At 39.5% G+C, this 25,948-nt stretch overlaps 1 protein-coding gene across 3 annotated transcripts in view; it reads right to left on the reverse strand.

Annotated features, from left to right (window-relative positions):
- The window catches only part of MYO16 (myosin XVI), a 468,341-nt gene that overhangs the window by 276,168 nt on the left and 166,225 nt on the right, over positions 1-25,948 (reverse strand). For all 3 annotated transcript variants that reach the window (XM_089693597.1, XM_089693596.1, XM_089693595.1), the window contains exons 3-4: positions 24,310-24,380; positions 18,911-19,054 (exon numbers count right to left, since the gene is read on the reverse strand). In XM_089693597.1, coding sequence (XP_089549723.1) covers positions 18,911-19,054; positions 24,310-24,380 — 215 coding nt within the window. The remainder of the gene's footprint in view (positions 1-18,910; positions 19,055-24,309; positions 24,381-25,948) is intronic.

A 25,948-nucleotide genomic window follows, 5' to 3' on the forward strand; every position in this document is an offset into this window, starting at 1 on the left:
AATAGCTGTTACAACTCGTGGAGACTGGCTGTACTAAATGTTTTCATTATACTACTTAGCATGGCTGCATGATACTTCACTGTTGGATATTTGCACTATGGTACAGCCTTCACTTAGCTCATGGGCAGCATACCAATTGTGTAATTTCTTACAGTCAATCCCACACCCGGGCCTCTATGACAGACCACTGACCACTGACTCCCTTTGCATTATTGTGCAAATAGTGTGTGTTTGTACCCCACCTGCTCTCTTTGATCTACAAACTGCTGAATACCCTTAAGGAATACTTATACGGGAATATGGGAATTAAACCTACAAGTAACTTGCAAAAAAACTCAGATTGACTCATTTAACTAGCCCACAAATCTTTGACTGCAAATCACTTCCAGGAACAGGGATCCACAAGTCCTCAAAATGCGTTACAGATGTCATAAAAAGCTGGGTACAATTCTACATATTTTCTGGCACTGCCCCTTGCTCCAACAGACCTGGACGGTGTTAAAATGAAACTTTTTAGTAGGAAATGAATCCACTTTGATGGATTTATCTTTAAAAATGGATCTAAAAAACATACGTTGATTTTAAGGAAAGCCATACTTTATATAAAAAAATAAATCTCAGTGAAGTCAATAATTATGGAGACAGATTGGAGCAACACATAAAAAACAAAAGTTCTTATTTCATTTAAGAATAATGATAATAATAATAATAATAGTAGTATGAACTAAACATAGCAATCTTTGTGCGATTTTATGTAAAGATGGAAGTACAACCTAGACCATTTAATTTAGCTATACATTCCAGTCAACCAAACAGGACAAATGGTGAATTGTGACTTTCTTCATTGCATTTGACATGATTGTACACATGAATGGATCTCATTAGAAATGTTAGATTAGATTAGAACTTTTTAGCTTCCTAAAAACTATTTGCCCTGGTGATCTGATTGTCTTTGTGATCCTCTGTCACAATTTCTGGATTTTTTTTCACTATAGATATATTTCAGGAAAAATGTAAAAATGTTCTACTTTGAATTTCCACATCCATTTCTCGCTTTTTAACCTAAAAATGCAAGTAGGAAGATAAAAATACATGGCAAAAGGATTATCTAAATTACAAGCTTTACCAATTCTAAATATGAGTTGGCATAAAAAATGTATGATTCTCTATTATGTTTGTGGAAACAAAATCAGGGTAACACTAGCAAAGAAATAAGATAAACATTTGGCAAAATCAGTGTAGGGGCATCACGAGCAGTTAGTGGGCTTGGAAGGTGATCCAAAATATAGTTTTTATTCTGGTGCAGCACTTATTTTCCAAAGCATCCTTTCTTGCATCTTTGCAAGAGTGCAGCCTCTTTGCAATCACTTTTTGATTACATAAATTTACTCCAGCAATAGCTACATAGCATTTCTCAGGGTGGGTTTCTATATGGTGACAACAACCGACAGTGCCTGTATAATGTGTAATTAAACAGCCACCTGTAGTCCTCATTGGAGGCTCATCTGACAGGATGACAGTTTAGAGAGACGAGGAAAATGCGTTGTCAACCTATAATATAAAGTGCATGAACAATGACTTTCATGGCAGGATTATTAGGTATTATTTTAAAGAAAGCTGCATATTTAATACTATTGAAAATGTCTCTAGACATTACATTGACATGTTAAAGCTTGTATGAGATTTTAGTGACATCTACTTTACTATGATCTACCAGATAACCCAGATCCTTCAGCATCATTTACTTACCCAGCTTTACTCCCCTCAATTATATGTGCATAATTTTAAATTTGTTAACTTTTAATCCTATTAATCAGTGAATCTGGACAAAATTGTAAGTAAAAGACACCTTGTATGTATTGTCTAATCTGCAAACACAGAAATTGTATGCTAAATCTAAACAATTTTAAAAAGTGACAGTTCCAAAATTAAACCTTGGGGTACCCCTCCAACATCCCTAGACCAGTCATAGGATTAATCTGTATGCTCTACTACTCTCTGAATGCACACTTTAGAGCATTTTGCTATTTACAAACTAAACTTTTTTTTTTAACACCTTAATTTGCACATTAGATTCCTGTGAAGGACCGTGCTTTAGAAAAAACTAAATATACTTCAGCCACAGCTACACCTTTCCATAACAGCACATACTATATGCCTCAGCACATAGCAAGCTCAGTGCTCTGTATTATAGTCCAAACACAACGGCCAGTGTATTCTATGGAGAAGTAGTCCAGGAGAATACCTATTTACTTCTTGTCTCTGAAAGACATCACAACCAGGGATGTTAACAGCCTAGTCATAAAGCACCAAAGCTCCCAGCTCTCCCATTCAGCTTGCCAGACTTCTGCCATTTGTGAACATACGCTTTAGTCCCTCATTATCTTTTGTACTTACACTCACCAGCCTCTTTTTTAGGTACACTTGTTCAATTGCTTGGTAACACAAATTGCTAATCAGCCAATCACATGGCAGCAAGTCAATGCATTTAGGTATCTAGAAGTGGTGAAGAGAACTTGTTGAAGTTCAAATCAAGCATCAGAACAGGGAAGAAAGGGAATTTAAGTGACTTTGAACATGGCATGGTTGTTGCTGCCAGATGGACTGGTCTGAGTATTGCAGAAACTGCTGATCTACTGGGGTTTTCACACTTAACCATATCTAGGGTTTACAGAGATTTGCTCGAAAAAGAGAAAATATCCAATGAGCGGCAGTTGTGTAGACTAAAGAAGGCTGGTTGATTTCAGAGGTCAGAAGAGAATGGGCAGACTGATTTGAGATGATAGAAAGGCGACAGTAAATCAAATAACCACTTGTTACAACCAAGATATGCTGAATACCATCTCTGAATGCACGACACATTGAACCTTGAAGCAGATAGGCTACAGCAGCAAAAGACCACACCAGGTACCACTCCTGTCAGCTAAGAACAGGAAACGGAGGTTACAATTCGCACAGGCTCACCAAAATTGGACAATACAAGATTGAAAAATTGTTGCCTGGTCTGATGAGTCTCGATTTCAGCTGCAACATTCAGATGGTAGGATCAGAATTCGATGTAAACATGAAAGCATGGATCCAACCTGCCTTGTATCAATGGTTCAGACTGGTGGTGATGGTGTAATAGTGTGGGGGATACACTTTGGGCTTCTTAGTACCAACTTAGCATTGTTTAAATGTCACAGTTCTCTGAGTATTGTTGCTGACCATGTCCATCCCTTTATGACTACAGTGTACCCATTTTTTGATTGCTACTTCCAGAAGGATACTACAAAAAGCTCAAATCATCTCAAACTGGTTTCTTTAACATGACAATGAGTTAATTGTACTCCAGTGGCCTCTGCAGTCACTAGATATCAATCCAATAGAGCATCTTTGGGATGTGGTAGAATGGGAGATTTGCATCATGGATTTGCAGCTGACAAATCTGCAGCGACTGTGTGATGCTATCATGTCATCATGACCAAAATCTCTGAGAAATGTTTCCAACACCTTGTTGAATCTATGCCATGACAAATTAAGGCAGTTCTGAAGATGAAAGGGGGTCTAACCTGGTACTAGCAAGGTGTACCTAATAAAGTGGCTGGTTAGTGTACATTTGTAATACAATTTTTCTTGTATCAGGACTGCCTTTCATAAGTGTTTGTTTTTAAAATAGATATCTCCTTATCACCTGCCACAACTTTCTCCCCATCTTCTCTATTTTTAACTTACAGTGGTGTCTGACCCCTGTTGAAACTATCATTTCCATTATTTTCTAAACAACCCTTTTCCCCTCTATTCTGGTTTAAATAATCCTACAACCTTCCTATAAATCAGAACAGCAGACCCTACGTAGGTGCAAATAATCTATAGCCTATTCATCTTCTACAAGAAGCTTGCAATGAATAGGTTACTTTTTCAGGCTCCCTGAAAGGAGGCTTCATACTATGGAATATGCTGGCATTTTGTAAAACAACAATGCTTTTTCTATTACTGCTTTCCATATGATTAACAACAAGAATAACATAAGTTCTTTATCTGTTATATCCAAAACACAAATTGGAACAGGTACTTCCACTACTGCATTTATCCATATACTGTATATCTTTTTACACTCACCCACACCTACACTCACCTGTTACATACATTAACTTGAAAACAACAAAGTATATAAACAGCCTAATAAAAAAACATAAGTTACATTATTGCATAATATCTTCATTTTCCTCTTGTTAAATAGTTTTCCAGATTGGATAATGCTGCAGAAAGCAGATTAAGAGGCATGGGAATAATAAGGAACATAATGACCTAATTTTTACTTCGAAGACAAAATTTTGGCGGTAGCACAACACTATCAACACTCCACAACTATTTTATGCAGAAAGCTGTTTTTTTAGCATTTGGGTTATATGTATAATATGAAAAATTAAGAACAAACAGGTGAGAAAATATTTCCAATAGAGCAAATCTTTTTTCCCCAGTGTGAACATCATAGATTATTTCAGTTATTGTATAGATCCTTATGACACATCTACAGAGGCATACTCATGGTATCATACAAGTTTACTGAAGGTAAAAAGGACAGTTATAATATGTATGTTCAATAAAATTTTGCTTTCTGTTAAACATGTGGCTTTTCAAGAGCTAGTTTCCACACTCCCTCTCTTTCACTCACACCCATAAGATACTACATAGAATGTACAACTACACAAACTCTGATTGTATTTTGCAAAATATGCATTGTTAACACATGCAGAGGCGGACTGACCATTTGGAAACTCGAGCACTGCCCGAGGGCCCGGGGTCAGTAGGAGGCCCCATGAGATGCCCCTGGTACCTTTTTCATAGGCTTTTTTGAGTTTGGGCAAGGACACAAGGGCCCCATGATCCACTATTGCCCTGGAGCCCCATGAGTTGTCAGTCCGCCCCTGAACACATGTATACTTGTATAGGTTCATGCATTAGGATTTTCTGATACACTGTATCGATATAAAGATATTTATGGTTTGTGACCTTGTTTTTTACTGGAATTGTAAACTGTGCAGATAAGGCCACATCTCTCAGCTAAATCAACAAGGTTGATTGTTTTATATTGCTCTTAAGTTTACAGGTTTTTGTCTTGTATGCTACAGAACACACCAAATATACCTTACCCACCCAGATGTTAATATGTTTTCAAGGTTTAATGAAGATATCCTTATATCAAGGCATGGGCGTAGCATCAGGGGTCACAGGGATCGCAATTGCAACCTCGTCCCTAGCTCCAGGGGGCCTGCGGCTCACTGCTGTCTAATTAAATGCTGCATTTCCCCTACAAAATCCTAGAGACAGAGTCCAGCTCTGATCCACCTTGTGTCCCCCAGGGCCCCAGCCAAGCTCTGTAATCCAGTAACCATCTTCTAGTTTGTCTTCTCCCCAGTCCACACCCCTCCTCCGCTCTCATTGTGCCCGGGTTTTCTGAACAGAGTAGAGGACTGAGAGCAGCCTGAGATGGGGAAGTGTGGCAGTGTGCTGACAACGGCAAGGGGACAGTGAACTGCCTGTCTTTCACTCAAAATGAAGCCAGGGTGAAAGAGAGCGTCATCTGAGAGCTGGGACGGGAGGTAAGACACTGCTCTGCTCTGGTCACTCACATAATGAGGATTCTCTGGGAAGAGTGGATACATGTGGGAACACTGACAGCTTGGAACAGACATACTGCCCCCCACAGCACCTACCAACACTTACAGAAAAGTTATAAAATATCCCCTAACCACCTGAGAGGCCCCAAGGGGTTGCAGGCTCCAGGAGCCCCAGATTTTATTTTGTCAATATGACAGCAGCACCAGAAGGGGGGGGGGGGCGTCAGCCTTACTAGGATGGTGGGGGCATGTCATCATTGCTAGGATAGAGGTGGGAGGGGAGGATGGGCATGTCATATTTACTAGGATGGTGGGAGGAGGGGGCATGTCGTCATTACTAGAATGGTGGGGGGAGAGGAGGGGAGCATGTCATCATTAATAGGATGGGGGGCATGTTGAATGTACTAGTATGGTGAGGGGGGAATGTCATTACAAGGATGGTGAGGGGAGGGGGGCATGTCATTATTATGATGGTGGGGAGCATGTCATTACTAAGATGATGGGGGGAAGGGAGGGGTGGGGGCATGTCAGTACTAGGAGGAGGGGAGGAGGAGCATGTCATTACTAGGATGGTGGGGGGAGGGGGACACTAATATAAAGCTCCCCCCTTATATCAGTAACCCCCCCCCCTTCACCCTCTAAAAGGTAGTCTGTGATCACCAGAGTCCCCCTTCCCCCACATCAGAGTGCCCAGATTTCACTTTGAAATCAGTGTCCTCAGGATTCCCCTGTACATTGTGAGGGGGGGAACTCTGCAAATCTTAATGTAAAGTGGAACACTGTGGACCTTGATGCAAAGGGGAACTCTGTGGAGTCTGATGTAAGGGGTCTCCTGTGGGGACTCCTGTGTAAGGGCAGACTCTGGTGACCAGATACCTCCTTATATCAAAGTTTCTCTTTACACCAGAGTCCACGGCATTCCACCCTTACATCAGATCTCTGAAATAACTCTTTAGCCACTTGGAGTATCTTGGTGCATAATGGGAGTGTCTTGGTGCATAGTGGAAGCAGATGGTGGTGGTGGGGGGCCTCAGATCAACTTTTTCACTGGGGCCCACAAGCTTCAAGCTATGCCTCTGTATCAAGATATGACAGGCAATTTTTGTTTAGATGTAGCGGTCTCATGTTCAGAGGAGTGTGGTATTTTTGACCCCAAACATACACTGCTATGAAAACTCTTTTTGCAGTTTTGCAGCCCCCCTTTAACAGCCTTTTTTTGTAGTATCAAGAAAGCAGAAGCCAAACCACAGAGGAAAAATAAATGACACGAAGTGGTGGAGAGACACACACAGATTAGAGCCAATGACAAGTGTTTATTTAGTGCATAGGTGTATACTACTCTTTCCTAACATGCTTTAACTAAAAGGCAATGCCAAAGTGCCTGACATGGGGGCAGATTTACTAAAACTGGAGCATTCAGAATTTAGTGTAGCTGTACATGGTAGCCAATCAGCTACTAGCTTCAGGTTGTTCAGTTAAGCTTTGACAATAAAACCAGGATGAATGATTGGTTTCTAGGCACAGCTGCACCAGATTTTGCACTCTCAAGTTTTAGTAAATCAACCCCAAGGTCAACACATTAGGAACATTAGAAAGCAGACTAAATATTAAAAAGTTATTTTTTTTTCAAAATGTGTTGTAAGACTTACACCCCCAAAATACATGCAGAATACACCAGTCAGGGCTCTTTTATTACAGGAGCCTAAAAGGACATTTTACTAAGCATACCTGCAGAATTGTTAGTGTCTCAGTTATTGCAGGCTTCTAGAGGCCCTAGAAAAAAATGTGCTAAGTTATCCTCATATTTTCATGCTGTTCATTCTAACTGAATAATATCACTTAGGCCCCGCTCACATCTAGCAACGGCAGAGCATCATGGTTTTGGTGTGTTGTTAAATACACATTTTTGCCACTGTTTGGAGCAGCGCCATTCATTTGAATTGGCTGCGCTCTGCTCCAAAAATGTGTCGAAGTAGCTCCTGTACCTTTTTTGGAGCTGATTTTGGCTTGTTTCCTGAAAGAATGGATTTGATCATTTTATATGAGTTTTGTCATGTGACAAAATGTCTATTTCTTTTGCACGTTTGGAGTGCCATTAACAATAATAATACCCAAATGTGCACTGTATGTTTTGCCGCATTTTTAACACATTCCAGAATTTGGAGGCCGAATCATGCAATTTTGTCTGTGATTCTAGAACACCCAGATGTGGAACAGGGACCTTAGACCTTTCTGTAGTTATAAACCATAGACAAACATTTAAAATTTACTGAACTCTGAGCAGTAATATTATAATGCAAAATTCTAAAATATATCAGAATAGCACTACAGTGTAAGTCAAAAAAGATGTGGGATTTTCATGGTGGAAAAATTCCCCCAGGATACACACACACACACACACACACACACACACACACACACACACACACACACACACACACACACAAATATATATAAAAATCAAGTTTTTTTACAGGATATGTTAAAAACACAGGGACATGTTTCTCTAATAGTAAAAACATAAAGGTATCAATACCCTTAACTGCTATTCACCCCAAACCACCTTCCTGGAAAAATATATAAGATGATGGAAGAACTATGAACTTGGTGAGCTGATTGATGTTATATCTTTTGGAAGGTGGTAAATCCCAGTGCGTTTCACCAGGTAGGCTTCTTCAGAGGTTTAAATGTAGGGAAAGAAAAAGCACTGTGTTCGTAGCTATCTACCCATAATAAGCAACCCACAGGGGGAAGAACCAAGAGACACGATTGGAGCTATGGACATCCAGCCCGGCCATGCCAGGAGGCCAGAAGATGACATAGGTGGGGGAGAGGGGGGAGGCGGCATCCCTCAACCACCTAAAAATCTTGTTCTGAAGAGGAATGCTGTACTATTGAGATGAACATCCAACCATAAAGGGAAAAACAGCCTTTCCAGGAGTAAGAGTCAGCATGACTGATTACATATCATGAATGGAATTATAAAGAGGCAAGATGGAAACAAGCTCAGATAAGATTTGCATATGGCAGCACACACATACTCTTCTAGTTGTAGTTTAGGTGCCAACAGTCCAAGATTCCTCAGTCTGCAATGGCTCCCGTTTGCCTCCTTGAGGTTCTTCTACAAGTAACAACAAACAGCTACAAACATAGTGCTTTTTCTTTCCCTACGTTTGAATCCCTGAAGAAGGTTACCCAGCGAAACGCTTTGGGGTTTACCACCTTCCAAAAGATATAACATCAGTCAGCTCACCAAGTTCATAGCTGTTCCATAGCACTTAGGGGCATTGATACCTTTATGTTTTTACTATTAGAGAAATATGTCTTTGTGTTTTTACATATCCTGTAATAAAACTTGATTTTTAAATATATTTGTGTGTTTGTGCATCCTGGGGGAAATTTTGCACCTTTAAAATGCCACATACTTTTTCTTTTTTTACTTTAGCTTTATGGAATAGGGATGTAGTGAAGATGGATCAACTATACCTATTTATATGTAACACTTACAGTGTATTAAAGTGGAACTCAAAAAATAAAGTTATGCCGTGTTATGAAGAACATCTAGCAATGTTGTTTTGCCCAAGAAGAACCTTGTAAAATCTACCCGTTCTCTTGAATTCAGAGCGCAATATCAGTGCACTCACTTACATGTGAGTGTGCCTACAAATAACTGCCTACAGTCTGATACTGTAGCTGTATATCACCTGTGCCTCTCAGGCACTGTTGACTCCTGGTCACACAAGTTTTGGAATAAGATTTGGTGATGTCACTACTGCTCTGCTTCCTTTTCTTTTTACTGATGAGTAAAGGAAGCAAGGCTCTGCTTCTACCAAGACACAGTGCAGAACAAGGCAATGGGGTTTACTTACTAAAGCTGGTTCACTCAGAATCTTGTGCACTTCTGCATGGAAACCAATCGGCTTCCAGGTTTTATTGCTAAAGCTTAATTGAACAAGCTGAGGTTTGAAGCTGATTGGCTACCATGAACAGGTGCACGAGGTTCTGAGTGAACCAGCTTTAGTAAATCTCCCCCAATGTGTGTCAGTAATGAGAAAAAGATCAGCTATAGGAAGACCATAGGCAATACAGGTGACTCTGTGCTCTGCTTGCCTTCTGTGGGAACAGCTTCCACACTTTAGGTCCTCTTTAACAAGAATACATTTTCACATGACTTACCATGGGTTTACTATGCCCTGGAAAGAAAGAACTTACATTATCAATATAACCTGCCTGAAGTTTGCATGTTCTCCCTGTGCCTGCGTAGGTTTCCTCTGCATACTCCAGTTTCCTCCCACACTCCAAAAACATGCTGGTAGGTTAATTGGCTCCTGTCTACAGTAAATTGGCTTTGATATGTGTATGTATAAATGTGAGTTAGGGAATCTAGAGTGTAAACTCCTTGAGGGCAGGGACTGATGTGAATGTACAATATATGTATAAAGTGCTGCATAAATTGATGATGTTATAAAAGTACCTGTAATAGATAAAATAAATACTGTCTCAAAAAATATAATCCACATTCTGTGCAAATTTAAAAGGTAATTTTTTTCATCGCTGCCCTGGCCCCGCATAGCTTATGTGGCCCTAATGATACCCAAAGTTTTTAAAATTCCATGAAACTTTTCCGTATACCAATCATGTTTACAGGAGCACAGTAAAATTCCATATTTTAGGATCAGTACTATGCTTTGGCTACGCTGTATAATGTCCTATGGCCTTCGGGCTAAGTAATTGTTGATATCAGATGTGCACAGACTGGAAAAACTGCTTTGAGTAAAAAGACCAATAAATGCAATTCCAAACACACAGCGGCTTTCCATAGCAATGACAATGATAAAGATATTTCTTATGTCTTTGGTATCCCACTAGTAATCTACATTTTCTGCCTAGATAACTGTATATTTATTTATATTTAAAATACAATGTAGTGTTTGTATATTTTTATATGTTATGTATCTTTTTTTTTGGTCAGGATAATTTTAAATATTGCATATCAATATTTCATAATTCTCTATTTCCAGAAAGAAGATGGTGGTCTAGACTCCTTTTACCCCTTGACCTCCAGAGGATTTACCCCCCTTAATGACCAGGCCTCTTTTTGCTACTCGGCGCTGCACTAATTCAACTGATAATTGCGCGGTCATGCAATGCTGCACCCAAACAAAATTTACATCCTTTTTTTCACACAAATAGAGCTTTCTTTCGGTGGTATTTGATCACCTGTGCGCTTTTTATTTTTCACACTATAAACAAAAAAAGGACAAAAATTTTGAAGAAAAACAACATTTTTTACTTTCAACTATAAAAAATATATAGTAAACTCAAAGTTGGTTATAAATTTAGGCCAAAATGTATTCTGCTACATGTTTTTGGTAAAAAAAATCCCAATGAGTGTATATTGATTGCTTTGTGTGAAAGTTATAGCGTCTACACACTATGGTATAGATACTGCAATTTACGCCATTTTTTTGCTATACGGCGCTGCGCTAGTTTAACAGACAATTGCGCGGTCATGCAAAATGGTACATAAATGAAATTTACATCCTTTTTTTTCCCACAAATTGAGCTTTCTTTCTGTGGTATTTGATTGCCTGTGTGGTTTTTATTTTTGCGCTATAAAAAAAAAGGCTGACAATTTTGAGGAAAAAAAACAATATTTTGGACTTTTTGCTATAAAACATGTCCAGTAAAAAAAAATTAAAAAAATCAAATTTAGTCATAAATTTCTGCCAAAATGCATTCTGCGACATGTCTTTGCTAAAAAAAAAACCCCAATACGTGAAAATTAATTGGTTTACGTGAAAGTTATAGCATTTACAAATGGCGGGAAAGATACTGGGATTTTTTTTTTTTTTATACTAATAATGGCGGCGATCAGCGACTTATGGCAGTGATCAGTGACTTATGGCGATGATCAGCGACTTATGGCGCGACTGCGGGAGTGCGGCGGACATTCTTACATTGGGGGGTACTGACTTGGGGTCACTGACATCCCCAGTGACACCAATACAGTGATCAGTGCAAAAAAAAAAAAAAAACACTGACACTGTACTAATGGCACTGGGGAGGAAGGGGTTAAGTTTATTATTCAGGGAAAGGGTTAACTGTGTGAGGGGAGTGTTTTACTAGGGGGCGGGGGTGTGTACTGCAGGGAACACCGCTGATCGGGAGAGAGAAACTCTTCTGTCCCGATCAGCATGTCCTGGAGCTGTCAGGGAACTGACAGAAAGCACAGCTATTGCAGCTGTGTTCTCTGTCAGCGATTGCCGCCGTTCGCTGGGACATAGCCGGTAACGACCGGCTGTGACCCGGCGACTGACATCCGCGGCTGTGATCGGCGGAACAGGTAGGGCGGCAGCGCGCCCCCTACCTGTTTACAAAACACACATTTTAAAACGTGCTTTTGCCCAGCCTTGCCGCCCTGCCGCCGTATTTATACAGTGGCTGGGTGGCATGTGGTTAACATACACGACTTAGCTGTCTGTCATCTAGGGAGTTTAAAAACTCAAGGTTAAAGAGGTTCAAAGCTAAAACATTTTTTATCTTAATATATTCCCTGCATTAGGATAAAAAATGTTTTGCCACTTGCCTCCCCACCAAACAATTGCTTGAGCCCTGTATCGAACTAGTACTTTGCCTGGTTGCAGTTCTTCTGCTGTCTTTTTCTTCTCACAGGATATTCAAGTAGCAGTGGTAGCCATTGGCCCCTGCTGCTGTCAGTCAAATACTGTGAGCAGAGAGCAGAAAACAGGGAGTGGGGCCAAGCCATGCTATGTGTCTATAGACACACACAGCCTGGGTCAGGAGTGAGCCTGCACGTCATCTGAAGATCCATAGTGTGCTGGCAAATATTTACATTGTTCTGTGACTCTTCAGATTCCAGCTGGTTGTTGCTGGAGCACCCATTACTTTCAAACTCATTCCAGGAACGTGTGTGATGAGAATATTGGCTATGGGGACAGACACAGAAGAGGAAGAGCAGAGAGCACCAGCAAGGAACCCCAGAAGAGGAGGAAGGGGACAGCTCTCTGCTATACTATTTCAAAGAGCAGGTAAGTAAACATGTTTATTAAATTAAACAAAAATATATATCTGCATTTAGAACTGCTTTAAATGTACACACATAACTGAAGGAGTCAGTGGAGTCACTTATCAATTCTCTACCTTTCCCTGCCTTATGAAGTTTTAATTTAGAGAGAATAAAAGAAAAGAAAACCGATTTGATTGTGCTCGCTCTTTTCAAAACCCATAGTGCTTTGCTTCTGAGTCCTGTGTGAAACATTTATTTGAGATAGTTTTAAAAATATATAAAAACACAGATATTTCACTACCTGTATTTATTAATGTTTGCAAAATGACACAATTTCTTAACAGCTGATTTGTATTTATTTATATTCTATTCTTTCTTGCTTGCTTTTAATTGCTTTAGTGTTTGTTTTTAGAACATAGGTAATCATTAACGTAAAGAATCAATCTACCACATGGGTATTTCACTTATGGGTAAACTTTGGTTAGCAAAATCACCCAGTTGTATCTCTCAAAGTGGAACTGCACTGCATCTGGAATACCACAAAGCGAAAAAACTATATAATTAATTTGTAATATGTAAAACAAACTCCTCCATCTATCCATGTCTCCATGCTTTATTTTGCTGAGAAATCATTTTGAAAAACACCTCCTCGCATTTCTGGCAGTGGCCATCTTGAGTAAGGGCAGCTGATTCATGTAGCAGTTACTTCTTAGAATCCATCAGTACTTAGCTCAGGCATTGGCTGAGCTGAGAACCCTCCTTTACCCTCCTAAAGACTCCTGGGATGTATGACATAATTTGCCTAGGCATGGAAACCAGGAAGTAAATGAAAGAATGCAATAAAAAGGTTAAAATAAGTAAATATGATCTGCTTTCCTCTCTATTTACTAATGCTAGCAGCATAAGGATTAGAACTAGTCCATGTATATTGAGAGAATGAAGTTCCACTTTAACTGCTCCATTTGTTAAATAGCCCATCGTGATCAACAGTTCTGCTATACCATGCCATGAACTGTTATTACTGCTGAAGCATTAACATGGTCATTCAGCTTATCCTGCTCTAACTCAAGGGGAGTCAGCATGAGCCACATAGTGTCTGTCACCGTGATTGAAAGCTATGGCAACTGTGGAGGAGGAATGGTTACACAGTGGCCATAAGTATTACTGTAAGAGCTACGGGAATGCCATTAAAGCAAGTGGAGTTGTTTTTCTGAAAGTACTCTAGAATTATGTTGTGTTTTGTTATGTTATGTAGTCACCTATATTATACATCAAGGATAATTTACCAAAGGGAATTGGGAATGTTCACATAATAAGTTAAGATTCACTTCAATTATCCAATCATATGTAAAGAAAATCCCTGTTTATGTATTTCATTTGCACATGATTGGATAACTGCAGTGAATCTTCACACAATTTATTGTGCGAACATTCTTAAATCATATGGTAAATCATTCTCAGAGTGTATAGAAAAACTCTCCTTTAAGCGTCAGCAAAGACAGAATTTTTTTTTTTCAAGACACACAGAATACCAGGAAAGAATGAATGTAAAATGCTATCATCAAAAAACAACAGAAACAGGCATTACTAACGTCAAAAACCAAGGATGTAATTTCTGTATTCGTTTTAACATAATGTTGGCATACCATCTGCTTGTCTACACACAGCATCTGACAAGAAGCAGCTCATAAATATAGAGCACAGGCCAATTGCTTAGAAGATGAACCTAATTTATTCTGTTTTAACAGTTTAACTAGCTGGAACAACCTGTGACTTAGCTGGACAGAAGCCAAAACATTTATTTCAATGAAATTGTAGCAATGAAATCAAATGAAATGGTAGATGGTTCTTGTGTATATTCAGTATTTAGACTTTCAACGCTACAAGAATCATTAACAATTTCCTTCAATAGTATACAATATGTGGACAATACTATTACAAAAATGAAAATGTTAAACATTAAAACAGGAATTCTACAAAGTCTGATCTCTGTATGTGTGACAAAGTTTTAAATATTTACTATTGTAAATGTGTATACTTTTACTGAGTAGCCTTGATACATTCTGCATTATTTTATTGGTTCCAGAATATTCCCAGGTCTAAAATTCCATTGATTGACAAAACAGGACACAGACGGCAAGTAGGGTAATTTGTTGTAAATTGTGAACCCTTGAATACTGAAAGTATACTTTACCTCTTTACAACATTAGGATTTCCATACATGGCCCAATGAGATGCAAGTAGTGTGACCTCTTCAAGCACTGCTTGATGAATAGTTATTCTCCCTTTTAAGTAATAGTGTGCATGTGTTATTTTGGGAACACAGTGATTATTGATAGAGGCTATAGTCACTGGCAATAATTGCATGAAAAATCCAACATGCTGGTTGTACCCAAATTATACAACAATTAAATTGGGTACAATCAGCCTGCCCATAGATGGTTCAAATCTTGGCTGAAGGGACCGGTCAAGATTCTAACCATCTATGGGCAGGCCGATTGTACCCAATAGAGTCAAACCATCTGAGATTTAAACCATCTGTGGCTGGCTTAAGTCTTCTTCTACAGCAGTATATCTCAGTTTACAGACAAATCCTTTATCTTCTGAGGTTCTTTACTGGTAGCTATAATGTTCAGTTATAGCTATGAAAATTGCTAGGGTGTTTGGCTAGTGTAGGGTAGGGGTGTACCAAAATTTCTGTGGCCGAAACGTTTCAGCCGGAAACACCCCTATCGGTCGTTAGCCAATATGAAAATAAACACCGATACAGGTGCCGAAAATAACCCCGCCACCTGCCGCTGCTCGGTAGTTCTCAGCCTTACATGAGAAACCACCGAATGATCCCAGCACTGGGCATAGAGATTAGTGAAGGAAAGATGGCCTCCACTCATCTCTATGCCCTTGGAGGACCGGAGCAATGTCACTTCCAGTTCCGGCACCTTTTAAACAAGGCCATTTTTTTTTTTTTAAAGCACTAGATTAATTTTTTTTTTAACTAATGCTTTACATTGTAGAGGAGAGATGTGGGGTCTTATTGACCCCATATCTCTCCATAAAGAGGACCTGTCACTAATTATTTCTATCACAAGGGATGCATGCATTCCTTGTAATAGGAATAAAAGTGATTAACTTTTTTTTAAATGGACAGTGTAAATAAAATAAATTAAATAATTAAAAAACAAAAGTTTAAAGTCCCCCTGTGCTCACAGGTAGTGGTGAACACATACATAGGCCATGCCCAGATATGTAAACTGTGTTCAAAGCACACATCTGAGGTATTGCTACAAACGCCAGAGCAATAATTCTTCCACTAGATCTCCTGTGTAACTTTACACTGCTAACCTGTAGAAATTTTTAAAGCGTCACGCATGGAGATTTTTAAGTACTATAGTTTAACACCATTCCACGAGTGTGCGCAATTCTAAAGTGTGACATGTCGGGTATCTATTTACTCGACATAACATCATCTTTCATATTTTACAAAAAAAATGGGTTATATATTGTGGGGGGGGGTTCTAATCATTAACCTCCTTGGCGGTATTCCCGAGTGTAGCTCGGGGTAACATTTCAGTACCAAGAGCGGTAACCCCGAGCTACACTCGGGAATACCATGCGGCACTGCTCTGGCATCTGCTCTTCACTTACCTTACCCTGCGCTCCCACGATGTGTCCCCTGCAGCATCCCCGGCCATCTCCTTCGGCCGATGCCGGCATCCGGCTTCTGTGTCCTGTCCCTGTGACGTCGGGACGTACGGGCGCCGCCGGCGGCGGGAAATTTAAAAATTTTAAATATTGTCATTTTTTTTTTTTACATTTTACATAGTAAAACATTGCTGTCTCAACCAATTTCACATACATTTTGTCCCTAGTGCTTTGTCCTGCGCCCCGCCTGCATTTTGTCTGTTCTTTCTGCCTGGGAACTGAGAAACGTCCATGGCGTCCAAAAAGTGTCCCTTTAGGTCAAAAGCGGTTTAGATCAGCTAGAGAACAACGATAGTAAATCAGAACCACTTGCAGAATTGAGTGATAATGATTTGTGGGGAAATTCGTCATCAGACACTGAAAACGATTTTGCGACTTTGCTCAGCGATGTGCGAACTTGGCGCTATATTTCAAATTTCAGTGTTTTTGGTTTGATTATATTATTGAATTAAATGTATTATTATTATATTATTATTTTTTATGATTATTTATTAAATTATAATTTATGATTTTGTGTTTCAAATTTTATCATACCCGGGATGTTTAATAGACTCTTGTTCGGATAGATTTCAGTGAGTTATTCCTAAATATTACAGCCTACAATAAAAAAACTATATATTTCCATGCAAAATAATGGTACCGCTTTCAGCACCAAAAATCTGAAATAATCATACCGCCAGGGAGGTTAAAGTGTATTTTTTTCCAAAACATATATATTAATGTTTAAAAACTGTCCATTTCGGTTTTGGTTTTCGATCAAGTGCATCCTGAATTTTCGGTTTCGGCACCAGAAGTTTTATTTTGGTGCACCACTAGTGTAGGGAAGGGTTAGAACCTCTTTCATGGGATAATTTCACTTCATTTCCTGTCCTGAAGGCAAAACAAGAAAAGGGGAGAGCCCCTGCTGGGTGGTTTTTTTCTCACCTACTGTTCCCATGACAACTGTCTAATTTGGATTTTCCATTATTTTCTGCCTCAGTGGCAATGATCACTGGGGCAAATAGAGTGAATCTCCCCAGTGGGGACCCAAGCAGCAATGAAAACCTGACAGACATTCTAAGAAGCCTGATATTAATATTAATTTATCAGTTAGTGAATGTTTACCATATTGACATTACCTAATGTTTACAGTCCTTTTATATTTGCAAACTGAAAATATTGATATGTGAAAATATTAATTTACCTGAAGGAAAACAGATGAAAAATACTAGCTGTATGAGTTGACTCTTCTGACAATATTCTTAACTCCCCTTCTGCCCATTGCACATAGACGGAAGATGGGAAGCTTTGCCGTTGAGGGCTAACGTACCTGTATGTCAACCCGCATTAGCAACTCCTGCACTGTTCACAGAGCACGCACCTAGGAGCCCGGCGATCGCTATATCACCTGGATGCAGCAGAACACATTACCGCTGTGTCTGGGCAATCACATGGTGTTTTACCATGTGACTGCTGTGACCAATCACAGCACTCACATTGTAAACACTGCAAAGTTAAAGTAAAGATCACTTCTCTCTGCTCTCGGTGTGAGAGCAGAGAGAAGCGATCATGCAGCCTGTGAGTGTACAGCAACCTGTCAGGCTGCTTGTACACTCACAAACTGCAGTGCCAGCCACCCTAGTGCCCCAGCTTAGTGCCCTTGTGTCCCCAGAATATCTATAATAAATAGTGCAGCCAGACCCTGTCACCTGCCCCAGAAAGCACAAAAAACACCCCCATACACCATACCAATGTCCTGATCACCGCCATACCCCCTCCCAAGCCAATGCCCTGATCACCGCCACACCCCATACAACACCCTAATTGCTGCCATACCCCATACCAACACCCTGATCACCACCGCCATAACCCATACCAGCATCCTGATCACCGCCATGCCCCATAAAAGCATCCTGATTACGGCCATATTCCATACCAGCATCCTGATTACCCCATATGTCATACCAGTGTCCTTACTAACTCTATACCCCTTACTAACTCCATACTAACGTCCTGATCACTGCCATACCACATACCAGCATCCTGATCACCCCCATACCAGCATTCTGACTACCGCCATACCAGCATCCTGATCACCGCCATACCCCATACCAGCATTCTGACTACCGCCATACCAGCATCCTGAGCATCACCATACTTCATGCTAACATTCTGATCACTGCCATACCATGGACCAGCGTTCTGATCACAGCCATACGTCATACCAGCATCCTGCATTTTAGGATCTCCGTTGATCAATTTTCAAATATAGTTTGTAGACTCTATAGCTTTCACACAGGCTAAATAATTATTATTATTTTTATTATACAGGATTTATATAGCGCCAACAGTTTGCTCAGCGCTTTACAATATAACGGGAGACAGTATAACAAATATACAGTTCAATACAAGAGGGATAGGAGGGCCCTGCTAAAATAATATACACTGTTTTGGGTTATTTGTACCCCAAAAATGTAGCAGAATATACTTTGGCCTACATTTTCTGCCCCTGGTAGCTCGAATCTTCAGTACAGTGTCATGTTAGCACCAACACAACATTTAAAGAAATATTTCAATGTATTCCATGAATACTTACAAAAAGAAGTAGAAGTACAATATCAGGGTTGTCACAAGCGCAAGCAACATGCATGGGAGTCCAGAATTCCTCATCCTGGTGGTTTACATTAACTCCTCGGTCAATAAGAATTTCTGCTGCAAAAGCATTATCATACCGAGCACACTGGAAAAGAAAAGGATAAAATATCATGGCTGGAAAGGAAATGTTACATAACACATAATGCACATCAAGGGCTGCCTTCACAGCACAGAGCTATAATTGACCATGTGCAAAAAGTCACGGATTTATGAAGGACGATAATATACAATTTAAGGCAATTACACACACTTACAACTAGCTGCGGATGACTTGGAAGCAGGAAAGACATATTTCATAATGAAGAGGTCAGAATAAAATTATGCCTTTCAAATAGCATGCCAATGCCTGTATATATTAGCAAAATATAAAAAATTGTGAAAATAAATGCAGATGCCTGAGAGCAAAATAATATGCAGTAATGTGGTTCCTTAGAGCAAAGCACTTCTTTGATAAGTCGTAGAGCAAGATAAATGCACCTATGATGTTTATAACAAATGGATTTAGAGGTTATGTATGCTGTCAAACAAACATGAAATAGATCCCTATTTTAACTGCAGGATGAAGAAAAACTGAAGAAATAGCATGGCACATATAATATATGCAATGCTAGAAAGCAATAACAGCTGGTGTTGTGGGATAGATCAATTCATCTGATTAGCTCACAAACCAACAAGTATAAATTTTGCACATGTCCTCCTGCCTAGTATGTGACTTTTCTTCTGTTCTATGCAGCTGTATATAGTTGTACTAAAAAAGACCACAACCACCTCTTGGTCAAAAGTAAGAATAAGAGTCAGTTTTTAAGAAGAAATATAAAAATGCAGCTTCCTAATAATACATCTAGCCTATCATTTTTCATTTTCTGGCAGAAAATGTGAAACAGAAATGTAGCAATGTCACCCTTAAATTAAATAAAAAAGACCACCAGGTGGCTGCAAAGTGCCCTTGTATCCCCAGAACCCAAGGACTTCTACTATCCAATGCCAATAAAGCTACTATGTTCATAAGTTCTAGCCCAGCCCTGAGAATCCAGCACTGGTAGTTTTTGGTGCGTTTCAACTCTGAAACCTGCTCTCTAAAGCTAACCTTTAATGCTTAGCCTATCGGTAACACTTTGATCATCCAGCCATAAAGCTAACCTTTAAGGAAAAGCGATAGCTAATCCATACCATCACACTACTAAAGAGCTAAAGACATGGTAGGGTACCCACACATACAGTTGTGTTCAAAATAATAGCAGTGTGTTGAAAAAGTGAATAAAGCTCAAAATCCTTCTAATAGCTTTCATTTCCATACACACAAATGAATTGGGAACAATACACATTCTATTCCAAATCAAAACATGAAGAAAAATATATCAAATTTGTGTTGTTCCTCTAACAAAATTGAAGAAAAGTGAATATTAGACTGTTCAAAAAAGTAGCAGTGTTTTTATTCTTCTTTACAAACTCAAACATTCACTATATAAACTGAAAAATGTTTGAAGATTTTGCTTTCCTTTGAATCACTTAATTAATATTTAGTTGTATAAGCACTGTTTCTGAGAACTGCTGTACATCTGTGTTGCATGGAGTCAACCAACTTCTGGCACCTGTGAACAGGAATTCCAGTCCAGGATGATTGGACTACATTCCACAGTTCTTCTCTATTTCTTGGTTTTGCCTCAGAAACTGCATTTTTGATGTCACCCCACAAGTTTTCTATTGGATTAAGATCCGGGGATTGGGCTGGCCACTCCATAACGTCAATCTTGTTGGTCTGAAACCAAGATGTTGCACGTTTACTGGTGTGTTTGGGGTCGTTGTCTTGTTGGAACACCCATTTCAAGGGCATTTCCTCTTCAGCATAAGGCAGCATGACCTCTTCAAGTATTCTGATGTATTCAAACTGATCCATGATCCCTGGTATGCGATAAATAGGCCCAACACCGTAGTATGAGAAACATCCCCATATTGTGATGCTTGTACAACCATGCTTCACTGTCTTCACAGTGTACTGTGGCTTGAATTCAGTGTTTGGGGGTTGTCTGATAAACTGTCTCCGGCCACTAGACCCAAAAAGAACAATCTTACTTTCATAAGTCCACAAAATGTTGCGCCATTTCTCTTTAGGCCAGTCAATGTGCTCTTTGGGAAATTGTAACCTCTTCGGCATGTCTTTTTTTCAACAGTGAGACTTTGCGGGGGCTTCTTGCAGATAGCTTGGCTTCACATAGGTGTCTTCTAGTTGTAACAGTACTCACAGGTAACTTTAGACCTTCTTTGATCTTCCTGGAGCTGATTGTTGGCTGAGTCCTTGCCATTTTGGCTATTCTTCTATCCATTCAAATGGTAGTTTTTTGCTTTCTTCCACGTCTTTCAGGTTTTGGTTGCCATTTTAAAGCATTTGCGATCATTTTAGCTGAGCAGCCTATCATTTTCTGCACTTCTTTATATGTTTTCCCCTCTCCAATCAACTTTTTAATCAAGGTACGCTGTTCTTCTGAACAATGTCTTGAACGACCCATTTTCCTCAGAATTTCAGAGAGAAATGCACTGTAACCAGCATGTACAACATTTGCTGCCTTCCTTCCTTAAATAAGGGCAATAATTGCCACCTGTTTTTCAAAGAATGAATGACCTCACTAATAGAACTCCACACTGCTATTATTTTGAACATGCCCCTTTCAATTAGTGATTTAATTACACAGAATCAGCAGCATGCATGTCATGACTGTTGGGTCTGTTGGATTTCTATTACTTTACTACACCTGCTAGTAAATTATTTGCCATGTAGAAATATCATTTCTGCCAAAAACAGTGATTGATCAGGTTAGTGATGTCTGACTGCTATTATTTTGAACACAACTGTACTTCTACATCACTCTTAACAGCCCAAATCTGTGGTCACAACCCTTGTAGATAACCCAGCACTTCTTAACACATATGTGCAGCCACACTGTACCCTCCCTAAAATGTCATGCTCTGCACTGGAGTAGTTGATCATCAGGTACCATTGCTGCCACCTGATGGTGGTGGATGTGGCTAAAAAACTGGCACTGTCTTAGGAATTTGAAAGGTTCCAGTGGCAGCAGTAAGAGCACCTGCTACACATAGATGGCTATAGTGTGTTCTGCTTTTAGAGGGTCATTGTAAGACTAAATACATAGGCCCCTATTGTTTAACCACTGATCTTTTTTTTCCTTTTATGTTAAATCCATAAAAGAGATCAGCTAGTAAACAGAGTTGATTTACTAAAGGCAAAGAGACTGTTCACTTTGTAAGTGAATTTTCCCTTAGCTTATTGAATGCGTTGTCGCTTTTCAAAGAATACCCAATCACATGCAAGGGAAAAAACAGGATTTTTGCTTGCACAGGATTGTAAGACTTAAGTCAGCAGAGCTTTACCTCATTCACTAAGCTAAAGGAAAATTCCCTTGCATTGTGAAAATTCCCTTGCAAAGTGAACAACCTATTTGCCTTTATTATATGTGTACCCCAATTCATCTATATAGTATAAAAAATGCACCTATGCTATAATACACCTCAGCACACATATGTGAACACTACTTTTGCTCTGTGTTGCTAAAAATAACACAGTAAGTTTTTTCTGCATATAGGTTCATTGAATGATCTACCTTAATGCAACTTGGCTCAATGCATGAAAACATGTGGGTTAATGTGCATATGCTAACATTACATACAGTGTGATTTGTTCATTAATGTTTTTAAAACCCTGTTTCTTTATATAGTTTTATCATTTTTTAAGTACATGAAGGAAGCAGTGTTTGCTCATTACATATGTAGGTACTGTGTCTTGCTTTGCAATGCTAAACAAAGGTTGAAACTTTTTGCTCTTTCTCACAACACATGAGTGGGCCCAAAGTATGTATACCCCGTTTGGCTGATATCTTTACAGTTATTAAAGTGGAGTTCCAGTTTAATAAAAAAAAAATCAAAGTCAACAGCTACAAAAACTGTAGCTGCTGACTTTTAAGATACAGTTACCTGTCCCTCGGTCCAGCGGTGTCCTCACCACAGTTTCACTGGCTGCCTTCTCTCCCCAGCACCAGCATCTTCAGTGTGGGACCTGTCACGTGTCCCAGAAGACTACGGGGAGGGAGGACAACTTCCGTTTCCGATCACCTTAGGTGATTGCACCAGAAATGGGAGCAGGTACCTGTTAAATTAAAGAGTGATGAGCTGAACTAGCCTGGATTTGGTTTGAGAAGGGTTTGGCAAAGTTGAAATCCATGCAATCCATCCATCCATTTCTGGGGGAAATATGCAAATAGCTATCAAAAAATGAAATTTTAAAGGGGATCTTTAAAAAAATGCATAATGTCCCCATAAAAATGCATACCAGGCTGTTAAAGTGTTAGTAAACCTAAAACAGTAAAATCAGTCTTTATATGCAGTAAAGCATGCTTATTATACTCACTGTGGAACCTAAGGGGTTAATCCTCTGCATTGTGTAAAAAGGCAGTTTAATCCTGTTTTCTCTGCCACTCCTCTTGTTCAAATGTCCACATCTTATCTCCTGATAAGTCAGACTGAACCCGTAGCCACATGCATATGCTCAGTTTAGTGTGTATTGCTAGAAAAGTTTTTTTCTTGGGAGAGTGCATGTGATCAGCGCAGGGCCAATCAGCACTGTCCAGACAGAGGTCAGGGGTTCTGCATCCTCCTAGAGCAGAAAGAAAACTCCTCCTACAAGCTTTAACTAGTGCTCTGCTGAAGTCACAAGACTGCTCTAACTGCTGATGAGAAAAGGTATTTAGCAGTTTATATTTACTAAAATAATTGCAATTCCATGTTGTGTGTCCTGTGGGAGACCAAATAGAGTGAATGCAGGGTCCTGGGTTTAGTAACACTTTAAAAAATTATTTCATGACATTTGCAATCTAGCTTCCATGTTCCTCCTTTTCCTAAACCACACCAGGCCACATGTCCTCAACATGGAGGGAGCAGGGGGACTCAACCCCAGGTTGATGAAGACAAGGGCCTCTTTTCCACAATCTTGGCTGGGTGTAAATGGGCGTCTGCGGGCAGGGGGCTTATCAGAATCTGTAAGCCCTCTTTAAAAAAAGGAGGGCCCCAGATGTCGCCCCTGTCTACAGCTTCGTTGTAACCTACCACAATACAGTGTGTGCTGAGTTGGTGTATTGCACAGAGAGGCTTCATGTGTAGGGATGCCTTCCTATGAGTACCCTGCATTTGGTCATATGATCTGATGTCACATGACCAGGTGAAGCAGATGCCTGAGGAAGTATACATGCACAGCTTTGCCATCCAGTATAGCCAGTGGTATTAATAATAACTAAACAACAAATAAATATATTTCTTCTTCCATATACCCACCAAATGAAGCAGACATCCCCCAGGTACAGTTGGAGTATGAGGATCAGCTCCATCCTTAAGTAGCTGTAACACTGAAAGATAAAATATTCAACATTTCTTGTAATAAATGTAACATGGACAATTAATTGTAATTGACATACAGTATAACATGTGTCAACCAAAATTAAAGGCTTTAGACTGCTTAACACTACATAATAACCATATCTGACAATTGAACCATTCCAATTACTTTGCTCTTTTTAGGAATTTAAATAGTCCACTTTGATACTGTGTTTCCAAAGTACTGCATGCAGTAATTTAAGACCCCGGTCACATTGGATGCAAATTGGCATGCAAATTGCATGCCATGCAACTTGAAAATCGCATGCTAAATTGCAGCCTATTGCCAATTAGAGCGGTCATATCGGTGAGGTTCCAACTTTATCAGGGCCGCACCAATTTCTAAAGTAGTATATGCACTACTTTTGGTGCAATTTGCATAGACATCTGTATCAGATGTCTTGCAAATCTCACCTGAAATCTGCATTTCATCCGACTTTGAAATTGTACGACTTCACTCTAAGTTGCACGATTTCAAAGTAGGGTTTGATGTGACTGCGGTGTAAGGTGCTTTACATGCAATGCAGTAGAAGATATTCTTGGACATCTGACGTTCAAAATGAAACCAGACTTTAAAAACCATGGAACTGTTTGACCTGTGTTTTTTTACTGTTCAGATGTGAATAATAATGCATAATACACAACAACACTTTCTAGGGTTATGATGTATTGGCAGCAAAAGCTACCATGTTTATGCAACTATGACTTATAGGCACAAAACCATTGGCACCACACCCATATTCTTTCAGGCAGGAAGGCAATAGTGGACTTTCACGCCTTCTTCCATTTCTAGTGAGTTTTGTTCTAGCTTGGGAACAGTATGCTAAATATACTAAATATGTATTTCCTGACACATGCTAGTAGTAAGATTTGTCTCTATGGTATTGTTTTGAAAAAAAACAGTGCTTGAGGTGATTGTAGCCGTATTAGTGCACTTGCCACATGAACAATTGGGTACTGTCTGTGATACTTTTTTATTTGCACTAACATCCAACTTTTCAAGACAAGCTTTAAGAGTATGTCCCCGTCTTCAAAGTCCAAACAGTATTAATACTCAAGGTTTCAACAGAATGTTAGGTAAGAAAGTCTGTGAGAAAAAAAATGCAAAAAAAGAAAACACTAACAAATGTACACAGCAATGGTAATTACATTTTGATAGTTATTGAGATAAGGAAGGGTGAGGGGCAGGGGACTGTGACTGTTAAACCTGGTACATCCAATCAGAAAATTATACGCAAAATACCGCTTTCAAATCAATCATACGATAATCTGATTGTTTAGTACACAGCTTTTGTTGGAAATTATTTGAAGGGACAATCATGAAAATTTTTCTCATACAATCCCAGATTGTATGATTTTTGTTTAACCACTTGAGCTCCAGAGGATTTACCCCCCCCCCCCCCCAATGACCAGGCCTCTTTTTGCTACTCGGCACTGCACTAATTCAACTGATAATTGTGCGGTCATGAAATGCTGCACCCAAACGAAATTTACGTCCTTTTTTTCACACAAATAGAGCTTTCTTTCGGTGTAATTTGAT

Source organism: Staurois parvus, unplaced genomic scaffold, assembly GCF_062004578.1.
Source record: "Staurois parvus isolate SC_StPar_1 unplaced genomic scaffold, SC_StPar_1.0 ptg000634l, whole genome shotgun sequence".
Taxonomy (NCBI): domain Eukaryota; kingdom Metazoa; phylum Chordata; class Amphibia; order Anura; family Ranidae; genus Staurois; species Staurois parvus.